The 21,949-nt window shown below is 40.6% G+C and overlaps 1 protein-coding gene across 1 annotated transcript in view; it reads right to left on the bottom strand.

Moving 5' to 3' along the window:
* IFT140 (intraflagellar transport 140) overlaps positions 1-21,949 on the bottom strand; it is a 3,212,973-nt gene that overhangs the window by 2,311,910 nt on the left and 879,114 nt on the right. Inside the window, exon 10 of the mRNA XM_044089294.1 lies at positions 5,497-5,700. Within this exon, the coding sequence (XP_043945229.1) occupies positions 5,497-5,700 (204 nt within the window). The remainder of the gene's footprint in view (positions 1-5,496; positions 5,701-21,949) is intronic.

Genomic DNA, 21,949 nt, shown 5'->3' with positions numbered 1-21,949 from the left:
CACTAGTCTGATTAACTGATTAGCTCTGTATCATACAGTAAAGCATGTGGAAGTCACTGTAATGACACTCAGAATACTAGGATACAGCTTTCTACCTTAAACCACCAGTAGTCAACATGAACAGATTCAGAATGATTCTGCAGTTCCATGGTGTTTCACCCTTCCACTGCTATAGCAACTTGTACTTTCCTATTCATACTCATACTTGGAAACAAACACCAGGAGTGTCAGCAGTACAACAGGTATCACACTCAACTTTGGTGCTGGAAGACAATAGAGTTGTAGGTTCTATTCCCTCTCCAAGTGACTGGATTAATGACATTAGGGGGTTGCTGCACTACTGGATTTGCATTTCCTTGAGTTGGTGGTACTCAGGCAGATATAAAAGATCCCATGGCACCTATCAAAAAGACTAGGAGTCCTTTATTTATGTGCAAAAATAACTGTTATTTGCATTATTTACAAATATTTACAAATCTCCAAATATATAAATATACAAATCTATTTACACATGTACATAATTTCCTTTACAATCATACTAAACTTTCATCCCTATTAGACCCCAACTCTTTCTTCAATAATCACCATCTGATTCTACTTAATATTGTTAAAACCCATTTACCATTAAACATAATTTCATTTAATCTTACATTCCATATAACCCATATAACATAAATATCCATTTATCTATTCTTTTAACAAATTCCTTACTTCTATTTTTATAATATTAGTATTTAATCATAGCCATCTTTATTTGATCTACTTCTTTTATATTTCAAAAAAAAATCTTTACAGTTTCCCCAAATTTTTTTTACACTTTTATGTTTCAAAAACACATGTCCCATAGTTTATTCTGTTTGACAATGTAAACATATTCTATCACTTTTCTTTTTATATGGCATATTTCTTTTTACTGGCAATTACAAGATTCCACCTTCTGATTACATTATTTGCGTCTTACTTTTTATAGCTTTAATTTTCATCTGTTATATTTCCCATGGTTTTACACAGTAATATTTTATCATTATATTTTATACTATACTTTTCTATAATTTTCTATATCATCAATTTGTATTTTTCCACAATTTTTTTTCTTGGAAACATTTTATTTCTTCATTTACACGCTCTTTCTCTTTTACTCTTTTGTACCATACCCAAAACATATACTTACATTTGTACAATTTTACTACTAATCTCTCATCTTTTTATTTATCCACTTTAACACTTTGTACAAATTTAATGAAGCAGCAAATACCACTGGGTTAATTAACCCTAAACCTCCTTCCTCTTTATTTACATACAAAGCTCCTCTGTTTACTGGATTTAATCTAAAACACCATATAAATGGGAAAAAAATATCTGCAGGAATTTATTTTCAAATACTGTTGACAACAAAAATACACCTGCTAAGTATGCTATTTTCCCCGTCAGAACTGAATTTATCAAATAAGCCTTTTTTCTGAATGATAATTAATATGCTCTCCAAAAAATAACAGGTTTGCTTTGTTTGTTTTTCCCATTGAATTCTACTTACATCTTTACTCCCAAATTTTATACTTAACACAAACATGTCATTCATTGTAAAATATATATACCCCATATTCTTTACTACATTACCTAAACATTTACTTTTCTCTTTATTTGAAGCCATTCATACTACCTCTAGACAATCATTTGTGCAAATTATTGCTTCTTTTATCTAATGTTTGTTTTTTGCAATTATTATAATGTCATCTACATATGTTAACATAACTGGACTTCTTAACCCTCCAAATGTTATATACCCCTTCCTTCATTTTGTGATTTATTTCATGTACTATCACATTCATAACTAATACAAAGAGTATACAACTCATTGGATATCCCTGTCTTATAGCACTTGTCATATGTACCTCTTGGCAATTTATAGGTATTTTACTTTATTATTACTATAAGCAGATGTACATAATTTCTCACTTATTGTTGCCCATAAGATTTCATGTCCAGTTGTATCAAATGGCTTATTAAGGTTTCCTATCATGATTTTACTTCTTTTCTATTTATATCATCTACAATTTCTCTATCATTAATTTTTTTCACAACCATTCCCCTTTATACTATTGAAACTATCTTTCATAATATTTCCATTTTAGTTTCAAATCTCTTTTCGATTATTTTTGTAAAGATTTTATAATTATTATTCAATACTATTCATTCCAAGTTTTTATCTCCTTCCTATCTTCCTTCTGCCATATGAATTTAAGTATTCCACTACATAATTATTATACACAGAACCTTCATTTAACCATTCATTCAAAGTCTTTTAAAAAATGCCAATCCCTTAAATTTTTATATATTTCATACCATACTCCATATGGTCCTGCAGCCAAATCTATATTTACTTGTCCTAATACTTAATATCTGTCTCATTTAAAGAAATTTCCCTTTCCAACTCTTTATTCTCTTTTCCTGTTAACTTTTTCACTTTCTATGTTTTTTTCACTACATTCTTTTTACTTTAAACACTTCTTATACATATTGTTCTACACTATTCATAATCTTTTCTGGAGTTCTTCTGTATTTCTTCTTTTACATTTTTTATTTCGTTTTATAACACTACCATGTTCCTTTACTAATCTGATTAAGTAATGCCATGCTTCTTCTCTTTTTCCCTTGTAGAAATATCTTTGCTTATATAACAAATCATGCATTTTTTCTTGATTTATTTTACACATTTCTTTTTCTTTGTCAAAGTAGTTTATATCATTATGTTCTAAATCTTCCACTGCATTGTTGCATGTTCTTTTATATTTTTCTTTCTCTGCTTTTCTCACATCATATTGCCACTGTAAAAATATTTTTTATATTTTTCCTTAAATATCATGCACCATTCACACCAATTTCTATAAAATGTTCACACAGCAATATGATCTTTCTATAAATATATTACTAATCTCTTTCCTTCATCATTCCATGCTTTCTTGTTTATCCTTTTTATTCATTTGCCTATTTTATGCATTCCTTGTTTTCTTTTATCTTTAGCCATATTGCAAGATGATCATAAAATCCTGTTTCAACTACCTCCCCTTCTCCTATAACTAAACCTTCTAATACTAGAAAATAATCCATTTAAATTCTATACATACTTCCTTTGTAAGTCCATGAGTTTTTGTCCCAAAGTTCTAACTTACCACATTTCATAGCTTCTAACATTTTCTTATATAATGTCATTTCTGTTTATGTTTACCTCATAAATCACAATTAAAGTCTCATGTTATTATAATATTTATGTTTATCACTACATAGTTTAAAATCTGATGAAATAAGCTTTCTCTTTCTTTACAGTAAGTATAAGCATATAATGTTATAATTCTATATGCTTGTTCTTTCCATTTTAAATTTACAATGGTTAATCTTCCCATTATTGCTAAGTACTTGTACAGAATACAGCTATTCTAGAACATCTCTCATTTCCCAAATTCCAGATTATCTTTCTTCCCCATAGTTTCTCTATTTGCAATCTTTCTGCATTTGTTAAAAATCTTGTGTCTTCTAATATAATTACATCTATATCACACGTATTATAACACTCCAAAATCCCTATTCCTCTTACTATATTCTTAATAATGTTCACATTTACAGAAAGCACACTAACATTTTCACTTTCCCTTTTCCTTAGATTCATGGTTTCATGAGTCCATACATAATTACTAAGCTAGCTTTCTTGACAGGCTATTCCAACCGAGGCAATTTCCCTCCCAAATGTAAGAATCAAATACTGTACCTTGTGTCTATAAGTTAAACACATTAACCATTATACCAACTCCAGATCATTAACTGCATATATTAATTTTCCTCCATTACCTTTCTTTTTTTCTTTTGTGCTTATCCCTTTAAAATTTATTGTTCTGTCTTCTACCCTTTTACCAAAAACATTCTGTTTGTACTACCTCCCATTTTATATCTTTTTCATCACTTATTTCAGAACCTTCTTTGTGTCCTTTTTATTATTTTTTTCATCTAATTTTCTTCAGTTTCTAATGCTTCTAAAATTTCTTGTTTCCTTTTCTATTTTCTTATTCTCATTTTTGCAATCCATCCATAAACTTCATAATTTATAACATTTATACATTTTAATTCACATTTTTTTCCATCATGTCACATTTATCTACAGATACATTTTCTTTTTTCATGGCTATTTATCAAACATCCTTCTTTTCCACAAAAATGTTTTGGGTTATCCCCACTATTTTAAGACACCCCTATTCCCCTCCTCATTTATCATGCTTGGTATATGTGTTTTTTTCTCTTTCCATTTTTAACACAATATTACAATCCCAGCTACCAGTCCATAAACCCCATTGTCACAAACTTTTGCAATGTACAGTACTTCTTTACATAAAGTTTTCAAATGTCCAAAGTGTCTATTTCTAACTCTGTTCAAAACTGTACATGAACTTTCTTTTTTGTTTCCCTGTTAAATACTTCTATCAAATAAAGATTCTATGGGTTGCAGACTTTATTTTTTCATATTCTCCAAGAAAATTTCCATTGAAAAACCGTCTCAAATATAATGTCACAAAATGTCTCTATTAATAGGAATAAATGTTCTTACCTCATGTGCTTTTACACCAAAAGGAGCTATTAAATTGTTCAACACTTCATACCTGTCTCTTTGTCTATTTTACTTTGAATCCTTATCACATACTTCTGTTTTCCATTTTCTTCTGTCTTCTTTTCTGCTACTCCCCTTTTACCTTCCTTTACTTTCTCTGCATATATGTTTTCTTTTCCATCTCACCACTAATTTTCAGGATTGTCTCAGCATCCTCCTTTTGTATTATCTCCATAATGCCCCCACCCAGAAATATCTCCTTCATTTTCTGTCTCAGTCTGTACCACCATTTGCTCAAATAAATCAGCCCGCAAACCCCCCCCCCAACTGGAGGGTTACAATTATACATCTGTTATTTGCTAACTCATCGCCATCAAATTTCTTTGAAACATCTCCTCTGAATCCTGCACACATTCTCCAGTCTCAATATTTGCTTTCTCCTTTATTACTTTCACTTCTCTATCATCTCCTTCTCTCTCTCTCTCTTGGTCTGTTTTCTGTTTCTCCAGGCCACCTCTATACCTGGAATGGAAACAGGAAGTGCTCCTGCAACATAGGTCCCAGTCACAACAATGATGAATAGGGGAAATTCCCAGATGCTTTGGCCAAAACTGCCCTACTAGTATAAATAAGACCTTGGGTATCCCCTGAAAAGAGATCACTAACTTAGTGTGACTACCATGATAAACAAAGGATGGATAGATAAATAAATTCAACAATAAAGCTTAATAAATTTGTGTTTTTGCATAAAAAATTGGACTATACCAACACATACTATATTTTAGGTTATCTATGACTCTTATCAAATTCTACTCTCATTATCACTAGGTACACACCTACTCCATATAAAATGAAAATGTTTCCTGTTTTCTGCAAGAAATACATCCCAAGTTATAAGTTACCTTGGTGACAAAGACTCCTTTGATGTGAATGTCGGTTCGAAGGCTATGCTGCATTCCAGAGCTGAAGTAAGTGATGTTGAGCTGTTTTGGAGCTACCTGGACAGCAGCCACTTGCTGATTTAGGCACACTGACATAGTATGCTCACTGAGGATCAACACTGTGTTGCTCGTATTTACTGCTAGCAAATATTTGTTTGAGCCCCACTGCAAAACAATTGAAGAAATATGAGAAACTGAAATCAATTCAAATATACTCATGCAAAGCAATACAAAAAATAAAACGTTCATGAACAAATTAACCTCAAAGGCAAATGGCATTTGTGAAGTGTATTATAAAATGAATGCAGTCCCAGAGCTGAGACAGGACAGATTTCTGTACTACAAATTTGGAAAGAAAATTAAATAAAAAAACATTAAAAACTTGGGATTATGATAACAATAGAGTCAGACTTAGTGGAATAAAAAAAATCACACTGCTGGGTCAGAGTAACTATAACTGCTGCAATCAGGTACTAGACATTCTGCTCAACCTGAATCAAAAAGCACAGCTGTGCGAAACGTTTGTTATAAAAGAATATCTTCAAAACAAAGACCATTGCTGAAGTAAATCTAGTGGGTTTAACTTCAGATTTGTCTGACACTACTTTTTTTGTCTATTTTTACTTATCCCACAGTTGACCATAAGCTGTTCCCAGTATCTCCCTTGCATCCACAACATTTATCAAATCTGCAAGTCCTCCCCCAGACTCTCTAAAACCAAGTTTGAGGCTGAGGCATCCAGGGGCAGTATCATGCTTCTGTCAAGGGAGTTTTTTTTCAAATCCTAGCACCATCTCCTGCACACATACATGTTGTTCAAGTGCTGGCATGAACTGGACATTGTCGCAGCTCTGCCTGTTTCTCAGCAAATGCCTTGCCTCCTTTTAGGCAACACCCCTACCCACATCCCCTTGGTTTTCATCAGGTATTGACATTAGTGGTATGTCTGAATGCATACCTCCCCCCTTACCCTTTCACTCTTCTGAGATAAGCAAGCTAATACAAGTCATTAAAGCTGGCTGGCTACTTCATTGCCCAAGGCACAAACTGATCTTGGGTCATCTGAGTTGCAGTCAGGGCTTTATCCCTCTGCCCCACAGAGCCAGGGATACTAATATATTTTTTAAACAGTACTAACATCCCCCTTAGTGTGTGGTAGCATTAGTCTTGTTCTGAAGCAGCTCTGACATCAATGTCTCATGCAAATGCATACAAAAGCATGTCTATTCTGAACCATTTTCGGTGTTTACAGTGTAAATATAATGCATGCATTTACAGAAAATTATCTGATCTGTGAAGTGACCCTCATTGACAGGTCTTACAGTTGAGTTTTCCCTCTTCACTACTTATAATGAGCACTTTTTCCTTAGTTCCCACTTTTAGTGCGTACACACTTAATATTGGTGGACATTGGGGCATCATGTACTAAACACAAGAGTTCATTCCAACCACTACTGACTGCACTTCCTGTAAATCAAGATGTAACAGTGATGGATTTGACAACTCTACTTCTAAAAGGTAATATGTGAATGCTTACTTACCCAACTTAGAGGAAACAGCAACAGCCAAAGATGGACTGAGGGACAATGAAACACACACAAGGATGGAAGCAGGTTATTTAAGCAATAACCCACGCCTGGGTGTGGGTAATGCTGGATTTACCCACGGTTGGTGTGGTTTGGTCACGAGGGTGAAGAAAAAAAATACTTACTTTTCTTAAATAATGGCATTGTATAATGCCACCATGCTGCCCTTCTGCAGCTGTCCAGTATCATGGGGCAGTTCTGATGTACTGCACATGCATAAGAGGCATGTTTCCACACACACAGTACATCAGTGCTGTGTAGAGGTAGCAACGGAGAAAGGAATATCTTTGTTGCTTTTTTTTTTCAAAGATGCCTTGCTATGTTATAGGAGTTGAACTCCTATAACAGCGAGATATCTTAAAAAAAAAAAAAAAAAAAAAAAAAAAAAAAAAGAGATCTTCCTTTCTCAGTAGAAAGGAAGATCTCCATTGCATTTTTTAAAGATATCTCAATATGGTATACGAGTTCTTCAGCTCGTATACCAGCAAGATATCTTTAAAAAAAGCAATGGAGATCTTCCTTTCTTCGTTGCTATCTCTGAAAAAAAAAACATACACTAACGGAAAAAGTCTGGGCGACCAGTCCTTTTTACATACCACCTTATACAGTATAGTTTTGAATTTACAATGGGCACGCTGGTTGGGCTGGCCAATCAGCGTGCTCGTTTTTGCATATTTAGGGCTGGTCATTGTATAATTAGTATCATTAACAGGATTCCTCTCCCAGATAATCTGTTATAGTAAGAACATACTTGATATACCTAACACTGGGGATCTTCTTTGATTGGCACTGTAGCTGGGCTGAATCCCAGGGTATTTGTGATAAATCAAGGACAGCCCCCACACAGGATAATACAGTAAGAAAGTATCTCTTATATCTAACATGGGTCCACATTGAAGAGTCCTACAGTCAGAATGAATCCCAATAAATAAACCACTAGGGTTCAGAAGCTATGGCAAACCTATGACATGCTTGTCAAAAGTGAAACACACCACAATGTTTTGGGTGACATGTCAGCGATCACCAACACCTGGTTTACCAAAGACACTGCTTTTGCATTTGTTGCTCATGTGAAGTGCACTGAACTGTTTTGTGCCAGGCGCTTTTGAAACGCCAGACCCAAAAGGTTTGCCATCATTAAGCTACATGATAGCCAAAGAACCAAGGTTCACAAGGCTGAGTAATTAACTACAGCTGTACCAAAGCAAGCCTGACTCCTGAGGTTAAGGTGAAGAAAAAGTATAAGGTGGACGTAGGTAACAAAGACCTAAGGGTCTAGATGCTAATATTAGTAACAGACACTTTCAAACAATACAGTATATGCACCCAGACTTCTGGTGGAGTGGACTGACTACGGACTTTCCCAAAGGGTAAGTCTTCACTGAATATCAAAAGAGGGTAATAATACCAATCTATCTGGAAAGGGTTTGTTTGGTAACTTGCAGTCCTCCCTCCCTGAAGAAAAGGCTACAAACAGCCATTTGGTATCTCTGAAATCATGCACTCTCTTTTTCACTTAAAAAATGAGCTGGTGGGAATATATCATGGTGGGAAGGGCTTTTTCTGTCTTAGGATCTATTCCATCAAAGAAAAAGGAGATATATGGACTGGTTTTAGGCCAACATGAAAAACACTTTTGTGGATTAGTTCTAAATGGCACTAAGTCTTTGTAAAAGCCAATATAACATTTCATGTACATTACATCCTGCAAACCAGCAATGCAGAGACAGCTAACTTAAATAGTGGATGGGCTACTACTGTATCATTAATGAAGTCTGGGTCCCATTCAGAGCAAGTATTCTTCAAACGGAGACAAGAATGCATCATTCCTCTAAGAAACAACTTGACTATCCACTGAAGGACCACAATCCAGACTGCCACAAGATCACAAAGAGCAGAAATAGCTGACATATGCATTCAGATCATAAAGTAACTGAGACTCAGATTGTATAGCTGTCTGATATAAGACAAGACTTGCTACAAGCAAGGGGCAGTACAATGTACCTCGACATTACTGTATCCTAAGACCCCACATGGTTAGATAGTGCAGAAGTGGGCGTGGTCTGTAAGACTGACATACCAAATGGTTGTTTTGTCATATACAAATGATGCATGACTGATTGACATGCAGATTTGCCAGTGACATCATTCATGTCAGGACTGACTGACATTTAAGTTTCTGACTTCAAATCCTCCAGAACAGGTGTTTAGCCAGTAAATTCCATTTTGTATTCATAGATGCTTATTGCCACCTCCCCCAATCTAACTGGCATTTAAACAAATCATATCACTTGAGCTGTTGCTCCACCCCACCCCACCCCAAACGTAATGTGTGTAACATGTTAAGCTGCTCAGTCAAAAACTATTAGAGGTATTGTTTTAAGATTTGCAATCCTCTATGTAAGTAAGCTGCATACATGTTTTAGAAACATTAATCTAGATGGTTATAAGATATCATATGGCTTGATAAAGCCCCAGTGTTTCTGATAAGTTCAGAAAAAAATTATTTGGAGTACAAAGAGTATGCCTGGCTACAGCCTTGCTCCAGAAGAACAGTTTTTAAAATCTGTCCCTGTTTTTGGGTCCTTTACCCCTTAATTATTTTAGGCTTTATGTATCTCTTGCGCTAAGAGGTTGAGAGGTATGTACTCTGTCTGAAATAACAACACTGAATAGTAATTGGACGAAGACACACAGGCTCCAGACTCCACATGAGCACAAAGAAGTTATCAGTCATCGACATACATCTCAATTGTTCTTAATTTAACAGAATGTCCTGATTTTTGCCTTATAATGTTGGTCCAGTCCTCATAAATTCTGTGATTTTTCTGGCAAATCACTGATAACTGAAGTCACTAAATAATAAAAATCATTTGAGTTTCAGGCTTCACCCATCCAGAAAATGTATGATAATGCAAAACCTAGAATAAGTTTGTTAACTCACCTAAAGTTAGCCTGTACTGGCATGCTGAATACCTGATGAATATTCATGAGGGTGGTGATGACATGACATGAATATTCATTAGTCATACAAGCTACCAGGTGTTGGGTGGTGGAAGGGTTTTGGGCAGCCTTGCTAATACCAAATAGAAAGCCTGGTGAGTAGTTCAAAGTAGCTATAAAAAGCCAGCCTCATGGTGCACTTGGCTGTAATTTAACTACATGGCCTACCCATAACACAGAATGGGAGAGCTTATTCTACCACTAAGAAACTGACAGCCTGAAACAACAAAATTCTCAGCCAGTAGGTGAAGGCCGAAGAGAATGACTGCTGGTCTTTCTTCTCTGAGCCTTGTGATGAGCTACAGAATCACTGAGAATGGCTGGAAGCTGTTCAAGAACCTCTCATGCTATGAGAAGGAGAGTGTACCCACTGCTACCTCCCGTTGTCTTGATATGCTGAACAGAATAGCAAAGGAGTGTCACTCTCACCTGTGGAAAAAAAAGAGTGTCGTACTTCCAAAAATTCTGAATCAGATGTAGCCTTTGAATCTGTAGTTCCAGCAGCAGGCTAAAGGAGCACTTCAGACAGTCTGCTAGTTAGTTCACCTTAGCTGGAATACTAAACACTAAGATAGTGATGTCCCCACTCTATGTCCCATTGCCAGATAAGCATCATCTCACTGAACAGGGGTATGGCTGCATGTCCCTTTGTTTGTTTAGGCACCAGAAAGAAGACTGGTTGTCTGAGCAAATATGGAGTGGACCTACAAGCAGGAGACTGCTGACAGCTGCACAAGGCTGATATGCTGCCACCTTTCCCAGAACGGCTATAGTCCTTAATATCTACGAAAGCATGTGGATATACCTAAAACACTGAGAAATCAAATGTGCCTTGCAACTCCCACATCCTGAAGGATTCAAGTGACACTGATGAGTGTGAACATGACCAAGTCTAAAAAAAAGAAAATGGTCTGAGCGTGGACCTTATTTTGTACACTCATCAATGAAGCCAACACCATGATTTTCTCAGCCATTTACTGGAGAAGGTACAGCTGCACTTACATGAAGGCAGTCCTATCATCAGATGATGTCAGAGAAGACTTTTTCAGTTTATGGTCATTCACAGAAACTGCAACCATGGAGGTATCCACTTGCACAGATATTACTCAGAAGTGTCTCAATGGTCTACCAAGAACCCACAGATGAAAATACAAGGAGGTCCTTCTCATTCAAAGCTCTGATCATAATGGTCAAAATTTTAGTAAATACTTTAGATCCTGGGCAGATGAAATGAAACTAATCCGCAAAATAATATTCTGCATGGACCTCAGATATTTATTCCAAATAGAGTCAGTTATGTCCAGTAGCACCATCCAGGCACCCTGCAATATCAGGCACATAAGACCTTAAATAGTCACCATGCAACTAAATGTAAGAGATGTGCTGGCTGAAGTCAACAAGGGCTAAAATGGGACAGAAGCAATGCAAACCCTCTGAAATCAATAAAAGGAGAGAGTAAATGCCCCCCATCCTGCTCTAAATAAGGAACATTCTCTACAACCCTGTTTGAAAGCCAAATATGGGCTTTTCCCCACAGTTATACTGATACTATACATTTCTTATGCAGAGTTCTTTCTGGGGGAAAAACTGTGACTGTAAGGTCATAGCCCATAGTGATAATGACTAGAACACACTGGTTCACTCTGATGGCTATCTAAGCTGGGGTAAACTATGAAAACTTGAATTTTCCCACAGGCATCCCCAGACAAAAGTCATGGCTGCTTCAGAAAGTTAGTGGAGTCATTGTTTTAGAAGATTTAGTTGGTACTGGAGAGACAAGACAGTTCAGTTGTGAAAGTAAACTTACTTACTGTTGTAGTATCCATAGCTTTACAGGACATCCTGCCAAAGATATAACAGTTGGGCAGTTTCCAAAAGTTTCAGAGCATCTTCCACTCACCAAAAACCATTAGTCAGCTCAAGCTGAGCTGAATAAGAAGACAGGTTTAGGTATCAAATCCTTAAGAACTTTCATGCCAACAGAGCGAGGGGAAGGCTGTGCCGTGAGGACAATGCTTGGAACAACAAAAAAGTGCCCATGAATGGCATAAACAACACAGCAAAAAAACAAGGAAAATAGACAGAAGAAAGAGTTACTGCAGGTAGGATGTCTGTAGAGTGAGAGTATGATGTGAAGCTATATTCCAAGCTAACAGGATTAGTCAGCATGGTTTCCCCCTTGCTTGCTGATGTACCACATGACTGTGGTACTGCCACTAACAACCTGAAGGGGTCCAATAGACCAAAAGATGATTCAGAAAGTTGAGTCCCTTGATCAAAGCAAGCATTTCTTTTATATTTATGTGCTTGCATCTGTCCTCAGTGTCCCATACACCTTGCAGTTTTATCTCTCTTGAAACTGCTCCCCAAGCAAAGTCCGAGGTATTTGTAGTGACTGCTTTGGAGCAAGGAGGGAGATTTTGCTGCCTCTTCTGAAAAAAAAACAGCACTGGGATTTGCAAAGACAAAGGTAGTTGGTGCTAGGACCAAAGAAAACTTTAGATATCATTATAGCTTTCTCATGTGAGGTCTTGCCAGGAGTATCATGAGAATCACAGGTCTCACGAGATGCAAAATTCTGAGATATTCTCTTGCAGTGACAGACGTCTTAGTGAAAAACCTTAGAAATATACCTAGATATAAAGCTATATTTTCCTGTGGAAGAAAAGTTCTTTGAGCTGAAGTGTCTAACTGGCACCCCAGGAACACAATCTTATGTGAAGGAGTCAAAAAAGACATTTGAACATTCTCATGGCATCCCAGATTACAGTATGTTATATATCGCACTGTAAGACATGTAAGATATCTCACTGAAGTGACAGATTCCTGTAAAGATCAACAAAATGGAAAATGTGGACACTCTGTAGCCTGCAATAAGGTATATCTGCAGCTAGACACTTTATGAACACTCTTGGTGCCATGTATAGTCCTAAGTGTAAAGCAGAGAACTGATAATGTGATTCAGAAACAGGAAACCGTAAGAAATACCTGCAGTCTGAATTAACAGGGATGTGATGATGACAATCTTTTAAATCTAATGTTACCAGGAAATTTAAATGAGGAAGAGGTAACAGGTTATGAAGTGGCAGCATTTTGAATTTGGACACCATTACAAACAGGTTTAGGAAAGAAAGTTCTAGAACGGATTCCCAAGCATCTTTCTTCGGCACTAAAATATACTTGAAAAGCTTTTTCCAACCTGGGAAGGAGGAACTGGTTCCATCACGCCCTACAGCAGAATGCATTAAAAGACAGGGAAATAGAGAAGTCTGGTGGTACAGGAATTCCCCCATGGAAAAGAGGAATTTCCTCCCACTGCCATCTGTAACCTTGATAAACCCGTATGTCTGAAAAAAGAAGTTATGTACTCACCATAACATTCCATCTGAGTAGTTATACTTTATTTTCTGCAACCTGTGGGTATTCGGATCCATATCGGATCCGAGGTGGCAAAACTTTTCAAGCATCTGCTCCAAGCTCCTCCCCTTACCCATAATCCCTCACATCTCCTACCTTCCCGCAGATCGAGTTTGCTACTATTCAAATTATCAGCAACTCAATAACAGCACTAACCTAGAACAGGTTCGGGGGAAGGAGAGCGGAACGGTTGCAGAAAATGAAGTACAACTACTCAGATGGAACGTTATGGTGAGTACATAACTTCTTTATCTGAAGTAGTTAACTTCATTTATCTGCAACCTGTGGGACAGAGTACCCAGCTACCAAAACTCTTGGGAGGCCCTCATGGAAGGATATTCCTGAGCACCGCAGAGCCAAAGGATGCTCTCCCTCTAGAGATCAAATCCAACTTATAATGAGAAATAAATGTATGCGACCTTGCCCAGGTCGCTGCTGCACAGATATCATCCAGTGAAACCCTAGACCAAAAAGCAGCAGAAGTTGCCATAGATCTGGTAGAATGAGCTTTAACAGGACCAGGTGGGGACAGACCTTTATCAATACAGACTTGCAGTATACATTTTGCAATCCATCTAGCTAAGGAGACCTTGGAAATGGCTTTGCCCAAAAAAGGTCTAGAAAAGGACACAAATAATTGGTCAGACTTACAAAACTGTTTAGTCCTATGTAAATAGAAACAAAGCTGTCTATGAACATCTAGCAAATGCAGCTTATATTCACCCTTGTTCTGAAAATTTGGAAAGAAATCAGGCAGATTAATCATCTGGTTAATATTTGATTCACAGGCAACTTTCAGTAAGAAAGAAGAGTTAATGCGGAGCGAAACCCTATCTTTATGAAAGATCAAGTAAGGGGACACGGCAGACAAAGCTTGGATCTCAGAAACCCTTCTGGCCAAAGTAATGGCCACTACAAAAGCTGTCTTCCAGGACAAGAATTTCAAATCTACTGACACTGCTGGTTCGAATGGGTGAGCAACCAATGCCTGCAGAACTAGGGTAAGGTTCCAAGGAGGGACTGAATCCTTAACCGGGGGACGTAAAAGAAAAGTGCCTTTCAGGAAAGCTTTACACAGTCTCAAAGAGGCCAGAGCATGTATATTTTCGCTGACATGAAAATTAGATATGGCTGCCAGTTGTACTTTCACAGTAGAGGAACTAGCCCCTTGTTGGAAAATATTGGACAAAAACTCCAGCACTGCAGGAACCGTGGCTGTAAAGGGATCTAGGTTCCTCTGAGAAGCCCAAATAGAGAAGCATTTCCATTTGCTGCAATAAACCTTCCTAGTGGAAGCTTTGTGTGATGCCGCCAAAACAGTCTTTCCTGAAGATGACAGACCGGGAGTCCTAGCAATCAAGGGAACTGGAGCAACCAAGCCATCAGCTTGAGGCTGCCCATACTGGGTGGACTGATGCCCAAGGGATGAGAGATGAGATCCGGGCAGGGATCCAGAATCAGAGGAGGAGTTAGAACATGAGACCAGAGGAAGGGGAACCACACCTGACAAGGCCAGAATGGGGCAATAAGGATCACTTTGCAACCCAGTCGGCAAGCTTTCTGAAGAAACTTTGGAATGAGAGGTAATGGGGGATAAGCATACAGTATCCTGGGAGGCCAAGCATGGACAAGAGCATCTCTGGGGGAGTCCCCTGATGAGGGGATCAGAGCGAAGAACTCACTGCATTTCATGTTGGAAGGAGGTGCGAAGAGATCACAGCAAGGCTGACCCCACGCAAGGAAGATCTCCTCCGCTACTGACTGTTTCAGAGACCACTCATATGGCATTAGAATACCCCGACTCAGTCTGTCCGCTAAAATGCTGGAACGTCCTGGGATGTGCAGTGCAATCAGAAACCGACTGGTGGAGATTGCCCACTCCCACACTCTCATGGCCTCGTGACAGAGAGAGTAAGATCTGGTTCCTCCTTGTTTGTTGATGTACCAGACAACAGACATGTTTGTCTGATTGAACTGCACTCATCCCTGGGGGAAGATTAGCATGAAAGGCTTGCAACGCTAAAAGCACTGCCCTCATCTCTAGAACACTGATACGCAATCTGGTCTCTGTCTGGGACCACGTGCCTTGGACCATCCTCCCCAAATAGTGCCCCCCCCCCACAGCTGGGAGGCATCCGTGGTCACTGTGACTTGGGCTGTGGGTGTTATGAAGGGACGACCTGCAAGATATCCGGCGATTGGAGATGCCAGAGAAGAGAAATCTTGCAGGCTCTGCTGATTCGTACTGGATAGTCCATGGGGAGGTCTAACCAAGACCACTGAACTGCCAGGGTCCACTGAAGTACCCACATTTGAAGGCGCGCACAGGGAAGGACTGAGATTGCTGTGGCCATGGAACCTAGGGCTCAGAAAACATCGCTCGCCATTGGCATCCTGGGGCCGATGATCACTGACACATGAGCCCCATAGGTTCCGGACCCTGTCCAGAGTGAGAAAAACTTGCAATAGTAGTGTGTCCAGCCGTGCCTCTATAAATTCCAAGGTCTGTGTCGGGTTCATGCGGGACTTGGAGATGTTGATGGTAATCCTTAGGTTGACTACAAGATGCAGGAGGAGTCTCTGGCCATGCAAAGTAGACACTTGGTGGAAGCAGAAAGGAGCCAATCATCTAGGTAAGGAAACATCTGAATTCCCTGAAGCCTCAGGTAAGCTGCTACGACTGCCATAACCTTGGTAAACATCTTGGGGGCTGTGGTGAGACGAAAGGGTAGGGCTTTTGAACTGGAAATGATTGGCTCCCAGTCGGAAGCGAAGGAATCTCCTGGAGCTTCTGCAAATTTTGATATGGTAGTAAGCATCCTGGTGGTCTATCGAGCACATCCAGTCGCATTATCGGAGGTAAGGTAGAATGGACTGCAAGGTAACCATCCGAAATTTCTGCTTGGCTATAGTCAGGTTCAGGGTTGACAGGTCCAATATGGGCCTGAGGTCCCCCGTCTTTTTTGGCACTAAAAAGAACCTGGAGTAAACGCCTAATCCGGACTGATCTGGGGGGACCGGTTCGATGGCCCGATTGCAAAGCAGCTTTGAAATTTCTTGCGCTGCTGCCTCCCTTTGAGTGGATGGAACATCCGAGAGGTGCTTTGGTTGGACGGGTGGGGCAATGAACGGGATGGAGCAGCCTCTGGATGTTATTTGGAGCACCCAACGGTCCATCGTAATGGACTCCCAAGCCATTAGGTGCAATGACAATCTTCCCCCGACTGTCTCAAGTGTAGGACAGTTGGGCAACCCCTCAGGGTTGCTGTGCGGGTGTGTCCGAGAATGTCTCCCTAGACCCAACGTTCCTCGGGCCTCCTCCGCCTCTGGAGTGGCATTTGTCTTGTCCCCCTCTGCCTCTGGGGGACAAGTTGTCCTGAGAGGCCGGGAAAACTGAGATTTTCAGAACCACATCTTCTTTTGCCCGCTCTGATTCCTAGAAAAGGATTTATGAGGGCTACAGAAGTGGACTCCGATGGCAGAGTTTTCCCGTCCTTCTCGCTCTGGACCAGGGTGTCACGAACTGTCTTCCTGAACAGGGAGGAACCATCAAAGGGAGCATTTGTGAATGACGCTTTGAAGGGGTCCGCGAACTGACAAAGTCTGAGCCAAGCATGTTGCCTCATAGCTACACCGGTCCCAGCCACCCTAGCCGCTCCTTCCATGGCATGGGAAAAAAGATGCATAGACATGTTTGAAACAGATTTTAGAGTCGACATTTTCGCCAAGAACAGCCTCTTGTCCTCTGGTGACAAAGACTCTGGGGGTGACAGCGAAATCTGTGACTAGGTCCCGCTAATGTCGTATGACATGTGCCAAATAATTCAGCGCTCGTATGGAAAACATCGCTGAAGAAAAGACTCACTTCCCAAACCGATCCACTGCCCTAGACTCCTTATCCGGAAGGTGGACCAATGCCAGCTCTCTCTTGGTGGCAGTTGCAACAACCATAGCATCCACCAGGGAACCCTTGTACCAGGCCTATCTGTGGGAGGAGAAAGGATCCTGTCCGGGCGTTTGGGTATTGGCTCTATGGTGTCAGGCTCCTTCCATGCCCGCGTGGTAATGAGATCCACTAATGGATCTGCAGGAGGGGACACCCAGGATGTAGGTGGGCCTGTGCCAAAGGACTCCAGGAATACTGACTCATCTGTAGAGGGTTTTGGGGCTGACCAACCTCCCCTCTGGTGGAGGATTTCCATGATGTCTCCAAAGGAGACATCCTTGGGAGGTGACCTGGGGGAACCCTCACCTTCATCCAAGTCAGTATCTTCTGTGAGGGACTCGGAGTCCATGTGCCTCCTCTTACACGAGGGCTTATGGGGACCCTCTTCAGTGGGACTCTCTGAAGAGGGCTTGTAAGTCACGGGGGGTTCCATAACCGGATCCACCTGGGGGTCCTCTAGCACAGGCTATCCCTGGGACAAGCTGATGGGAGTCGCGACCAAATCCACGGGAGCCTGGGCGGAGTCCAAAGCGATGGGCTGGGGTCTCAATCCTTGGGAGAGAACCCACTCCACCATATCCAAGGCTGAAGGAGAGCACACCTCCTTAGCAACCAACAAGGAAGAAGCTCTCCCCGGCTCTGCCGTGAGGATCGGGACTGAGGCCAAGATAGCTGGGGTTCCGAAGGAATGACTCGGATCCGACAAAGTCGGAGCCAAAGACACTTCCATTCCCTTGGATCCAACTCCCTGTTCTTGGCCCCGAGAGTTGCTCGGATCTAAACAAGTCTGATCCGAAGAACTCAAGGTAATCGCCGGCACAGAGGTTGGAGGAAACATCGGCGCCGAACCCCCAACTCTGAGGATCCTCAAATCCATAAACTCCAAAACCACAGTTTGGATCGGGGAAGGAGAGACTGGATGGAAGAAGGGCACAGAGGTCCCCTTCTCTGGCCGGAGAGGGGACTGGCAAAGCTCCCTTTGGATTTGGGTCCGAATGAACCTCCGCATCATCCTGTCCATGTCAAGCTCTGACAGACTCCGAGTCAACCGCAAGGAGGCGACCGACTCAGATCTGACTGGTCTATGAGACGACCTCGAAGAAGGCCTCTGGTCCAAGGGCTCAGTCAGTTCCGGGGAGAACCTCGGAGAGTGGAGCTGAGGAGAGGTGGTCCTGACGACTTTAGTAGGCGAGCTGGGAAAGGGCTCCCGCTCTGGAGACCGTTTGCGGTGCTTTTCCCCTCTCTTATCCTTGTCTCTCATCTTTTTCTTTTGATTTTGTCCCCATCTCAGAAGGCTTAGAGGGAGGTTGAGTCCCAGCCTGGGGGGGGGGGGGTTGATCAGCTACTGGAGCCAAGGTCGAGGTCGTCGAGTCCAATGCAGAAACTGATAGCAGACCCTTAGCTACCAGCTTTGCCTTCCTCTCTTTCAATGCCCTAGGGTTGAACCCTGCACACACACTACAAGGAAAAGATAGGTGGGGAACACCCAGACAAATAACACACAGAGTGTGGCCATCAGCCATTGAAAGCTTGTGGCCACACTGTACATTTTTTAAAAGTTGGTTTTGGCTGCTCAGCTATCACCAAAAACCACTCAGCCAAAACTAAACCAACTAACAAGCACACACTAAGGATAGTTAGGCCTACACTACCTCACAAACTGTAATATTTTAAGCTACCTTTTTTTTTTTTGACTGAAAACCGACGAATGACAAAGCGGAGGAAAGGGATGAAAAAAAATGACTACACCCAACTTGGAGCTATAGCGACCACAATTTACATGAAGCGGCAAACGAGATCTGAGGGAAAGTAGATGTGAGAGATTATGGGTAAGGGGAGGAGCTTGGATCTTGGAGCAGATGCTTTAAAAATGTTGCCGGCTCGGATTCGATATGGATCCGAATTCCCACAGGTTGCGGATAAATGAAGTTAACTACTTCAGTTATAAAAGTTATTTACTAACCGTAGCTATGCATTTGTATTGTCTGTTTTCATCCTTCCTCAACCGATTCGTTATGGATCTGACTTTGGCCAGGTCTTAAGACTTGGATCCAAAGTTTGAGCTCCTCAAATTACCCATAATCCTCCTTTTTGAGATTTACTTCAGATTGAGTTTGCTCTCCCTTCAGTCTACAGTGTGTGTAAAGCAGTTATCAAATGGGAACAATAGACAGAAGGTAAACTAACATCCCAGAGAAATAACTACATAAAGTAGAAAACAAAGGAGGAAAGAATCAATAGTCAAGCAATACATTACTCTTCAGGTCGAACTAGGAGACTTAGGAATGAAAAAATTTTGAAACAAGAAGGGGGGGGATGAAGGGTGGGAGGTTAATGAAGGATGAAAATAGGCAACACAGATGCATAGATATGGTGTGTACATAACGTTTAAATCTGAAGTTGTCTTTTTTATCAGTTCCTCAACAGATGGGGCACAGTCCTCAGCTAGAGAAATCCCAGGGTTGTCCTCACAAGGAAGGATATTCTGGAGTACTGTGGAGCCAAACACTGCTCTATTCCTAGATAACATGTCCAGTTTGTAGTGAGCAATGAAGGTTTGTGAGTCTGACCGAGTGGCAGCTCCACAAATGTCATCTATAGAAGCTCTAGACCAGAAGGCAGAAGATGTGATCACATACCTAACTGAATGAGCCTAAGGAGGTTTAGGAAGTGTTGATTCATTTTCCTTATTAATAAAAGTAATGCAATCAGTGAGCTACCCGACTAAAAACACCTTTGAGACCAGCTTTCCCAGTCTGACTTGGGGAAAGGAAATAAGCAGTTGGAAAGGTCTTCTGAAATATTTTGTTCTGTGAAAATAGCATCAAAGTTGTCTATGCACATCTAAAAGGTGTAACATGTACTCTCCTTTATTGGAAAAATGTGTAAAGAAGACAGGGACAGTGATGGATTGATTCATAGCGGTTTCTGAAGCCACCTTAGGTACAAAGGAATGAACAGTGCTGAGAGACACCTTGTCCTTGTGAAAAAATTATATACAATGGCTTAGAAGAGAGGCACTGGAGTTATGATATTTGCCTGTAACTGAGACCAGAAAAAATAGTTTTCTAAGACAAAAATTTCAAGTCCTCCTTGGCAGATGGTTCAAATGGGGGCCAGGTCAAGGCATGGAGAAGTATATTTAAATGCCAGGGTGGAGTAGGGTCCTTAATGAGGAGTCAGAGTAGTTCCTTTAAGAAAGGCTTTACATATTCTAGATGAGGCCAAAGGACTGGTTATGCCCTACATGAACATTGGAGACAGCTGCAAGTTTAGTCTTTATGTTAGAATAACAAGCACCACTGTTAAATGTGGAAGCAAGAAAATCTAGGAAAGCTGATATAGGTGCTGAAAAGGGATGTCATTATCTCTGGACAGCATAAAAGAAGAATCTTTTCCATTTACTCTTATACACCTTTCTCATGGAATCTTTCAAAAATGTGTCTGACTGCAGATGAAAACGTGGACTGTCTAGCCATCAGTGGAAGTGGAGAAACCATGCAGTCAGTTTGAGGGTTTGAATGTCTGGGTGAGTTATTCCTAATGGGTGAGAGAGAAGATCCTGGTTCAGATCCAACACACAATGAAGGTGAATGAGATAAGGCCCACCAAAAGGGGAACTATACATGTATAGACTAGAAAGGAGCAATGAGGATTACTTTGAACTTCTGGTAAGATGCTTTCTGCAGAAATTTGGGAATTAGTGGAGTAGGAGAAAAACACACAGGGACCAGGAAGCCAATCATGGACTAGAGAGTCTCTCAGTGACTCCCCCACTGGAGGGATTACAGGAAAGCAAAGATATCGCAATATATTGGCCCCACTGGCAGAAAATCATTTCCGCCACCACAGGGTTGAGCGACCACTTGTGAGGGAGTAACATGGACCTGCTCAGTTTGTCTGCTAGCATAATGGACTTCTCTGGGATATGTGTTGCCAAAAGCAAGTAGCTAGAAGAAATTTCCCATTGCTACACTCTCATCACTTCTCGACAAAGGGGGTAGGACTTGGTTCCTCCCTGCTTGTTGATGTACCAGACAAATGAAATATTATCTGCCTGAATGGCAATCATCCTTGGAGGGAGAGCATCTTGAAACACCTGCAATACTAATAGGACTGCTCTGATTTTCAGGACACTGATGTGAAGATTGGCCTCCAACTGGTACCAACTGCTCTGGACCATCCTTCCCAAGTAATGCCCTCACCCAGTTGGCGGTGTCCGTAATTACCATGGCTGTGGGTGGTAGCAGAGTAAAAAGGCAGCCCTGAGAAACTTCTCTTGCATTGACCTACTAGGTGATGTGTTCTTTGCAGATTCTTGTAATACAGATTGGAACAGAGAAAGGGTGTCATCCAACAGACCACTGCATTGAAAGTGTTCAGTGCAGTAACCTCATCTAATATCTTACTAGGGGGTGTTAAGAGTTATGGAAACTGCCACAGATCCCAGGAGTGGTAAAAC

Source organism: Protopterus annectens, chromosome 12.part0, assembly GCF_019279795.1.
Source record: "Protopterus annectens isolate FY-2018-M chromosome 12.part0, PAN1.0, whole genome shotgun sequence".
Taxonomy (NCBI): domain Eukaryota; kingdom Metazoa; phylum Chordata; order Ceratodontiformes; family Protopteridae; genus Protopterus; species Protopterus annectens.
Note: the sequence above shows the minus strand (reverse complement) of the source record. Positions and strands in the feature narration are given on the sequence as shown.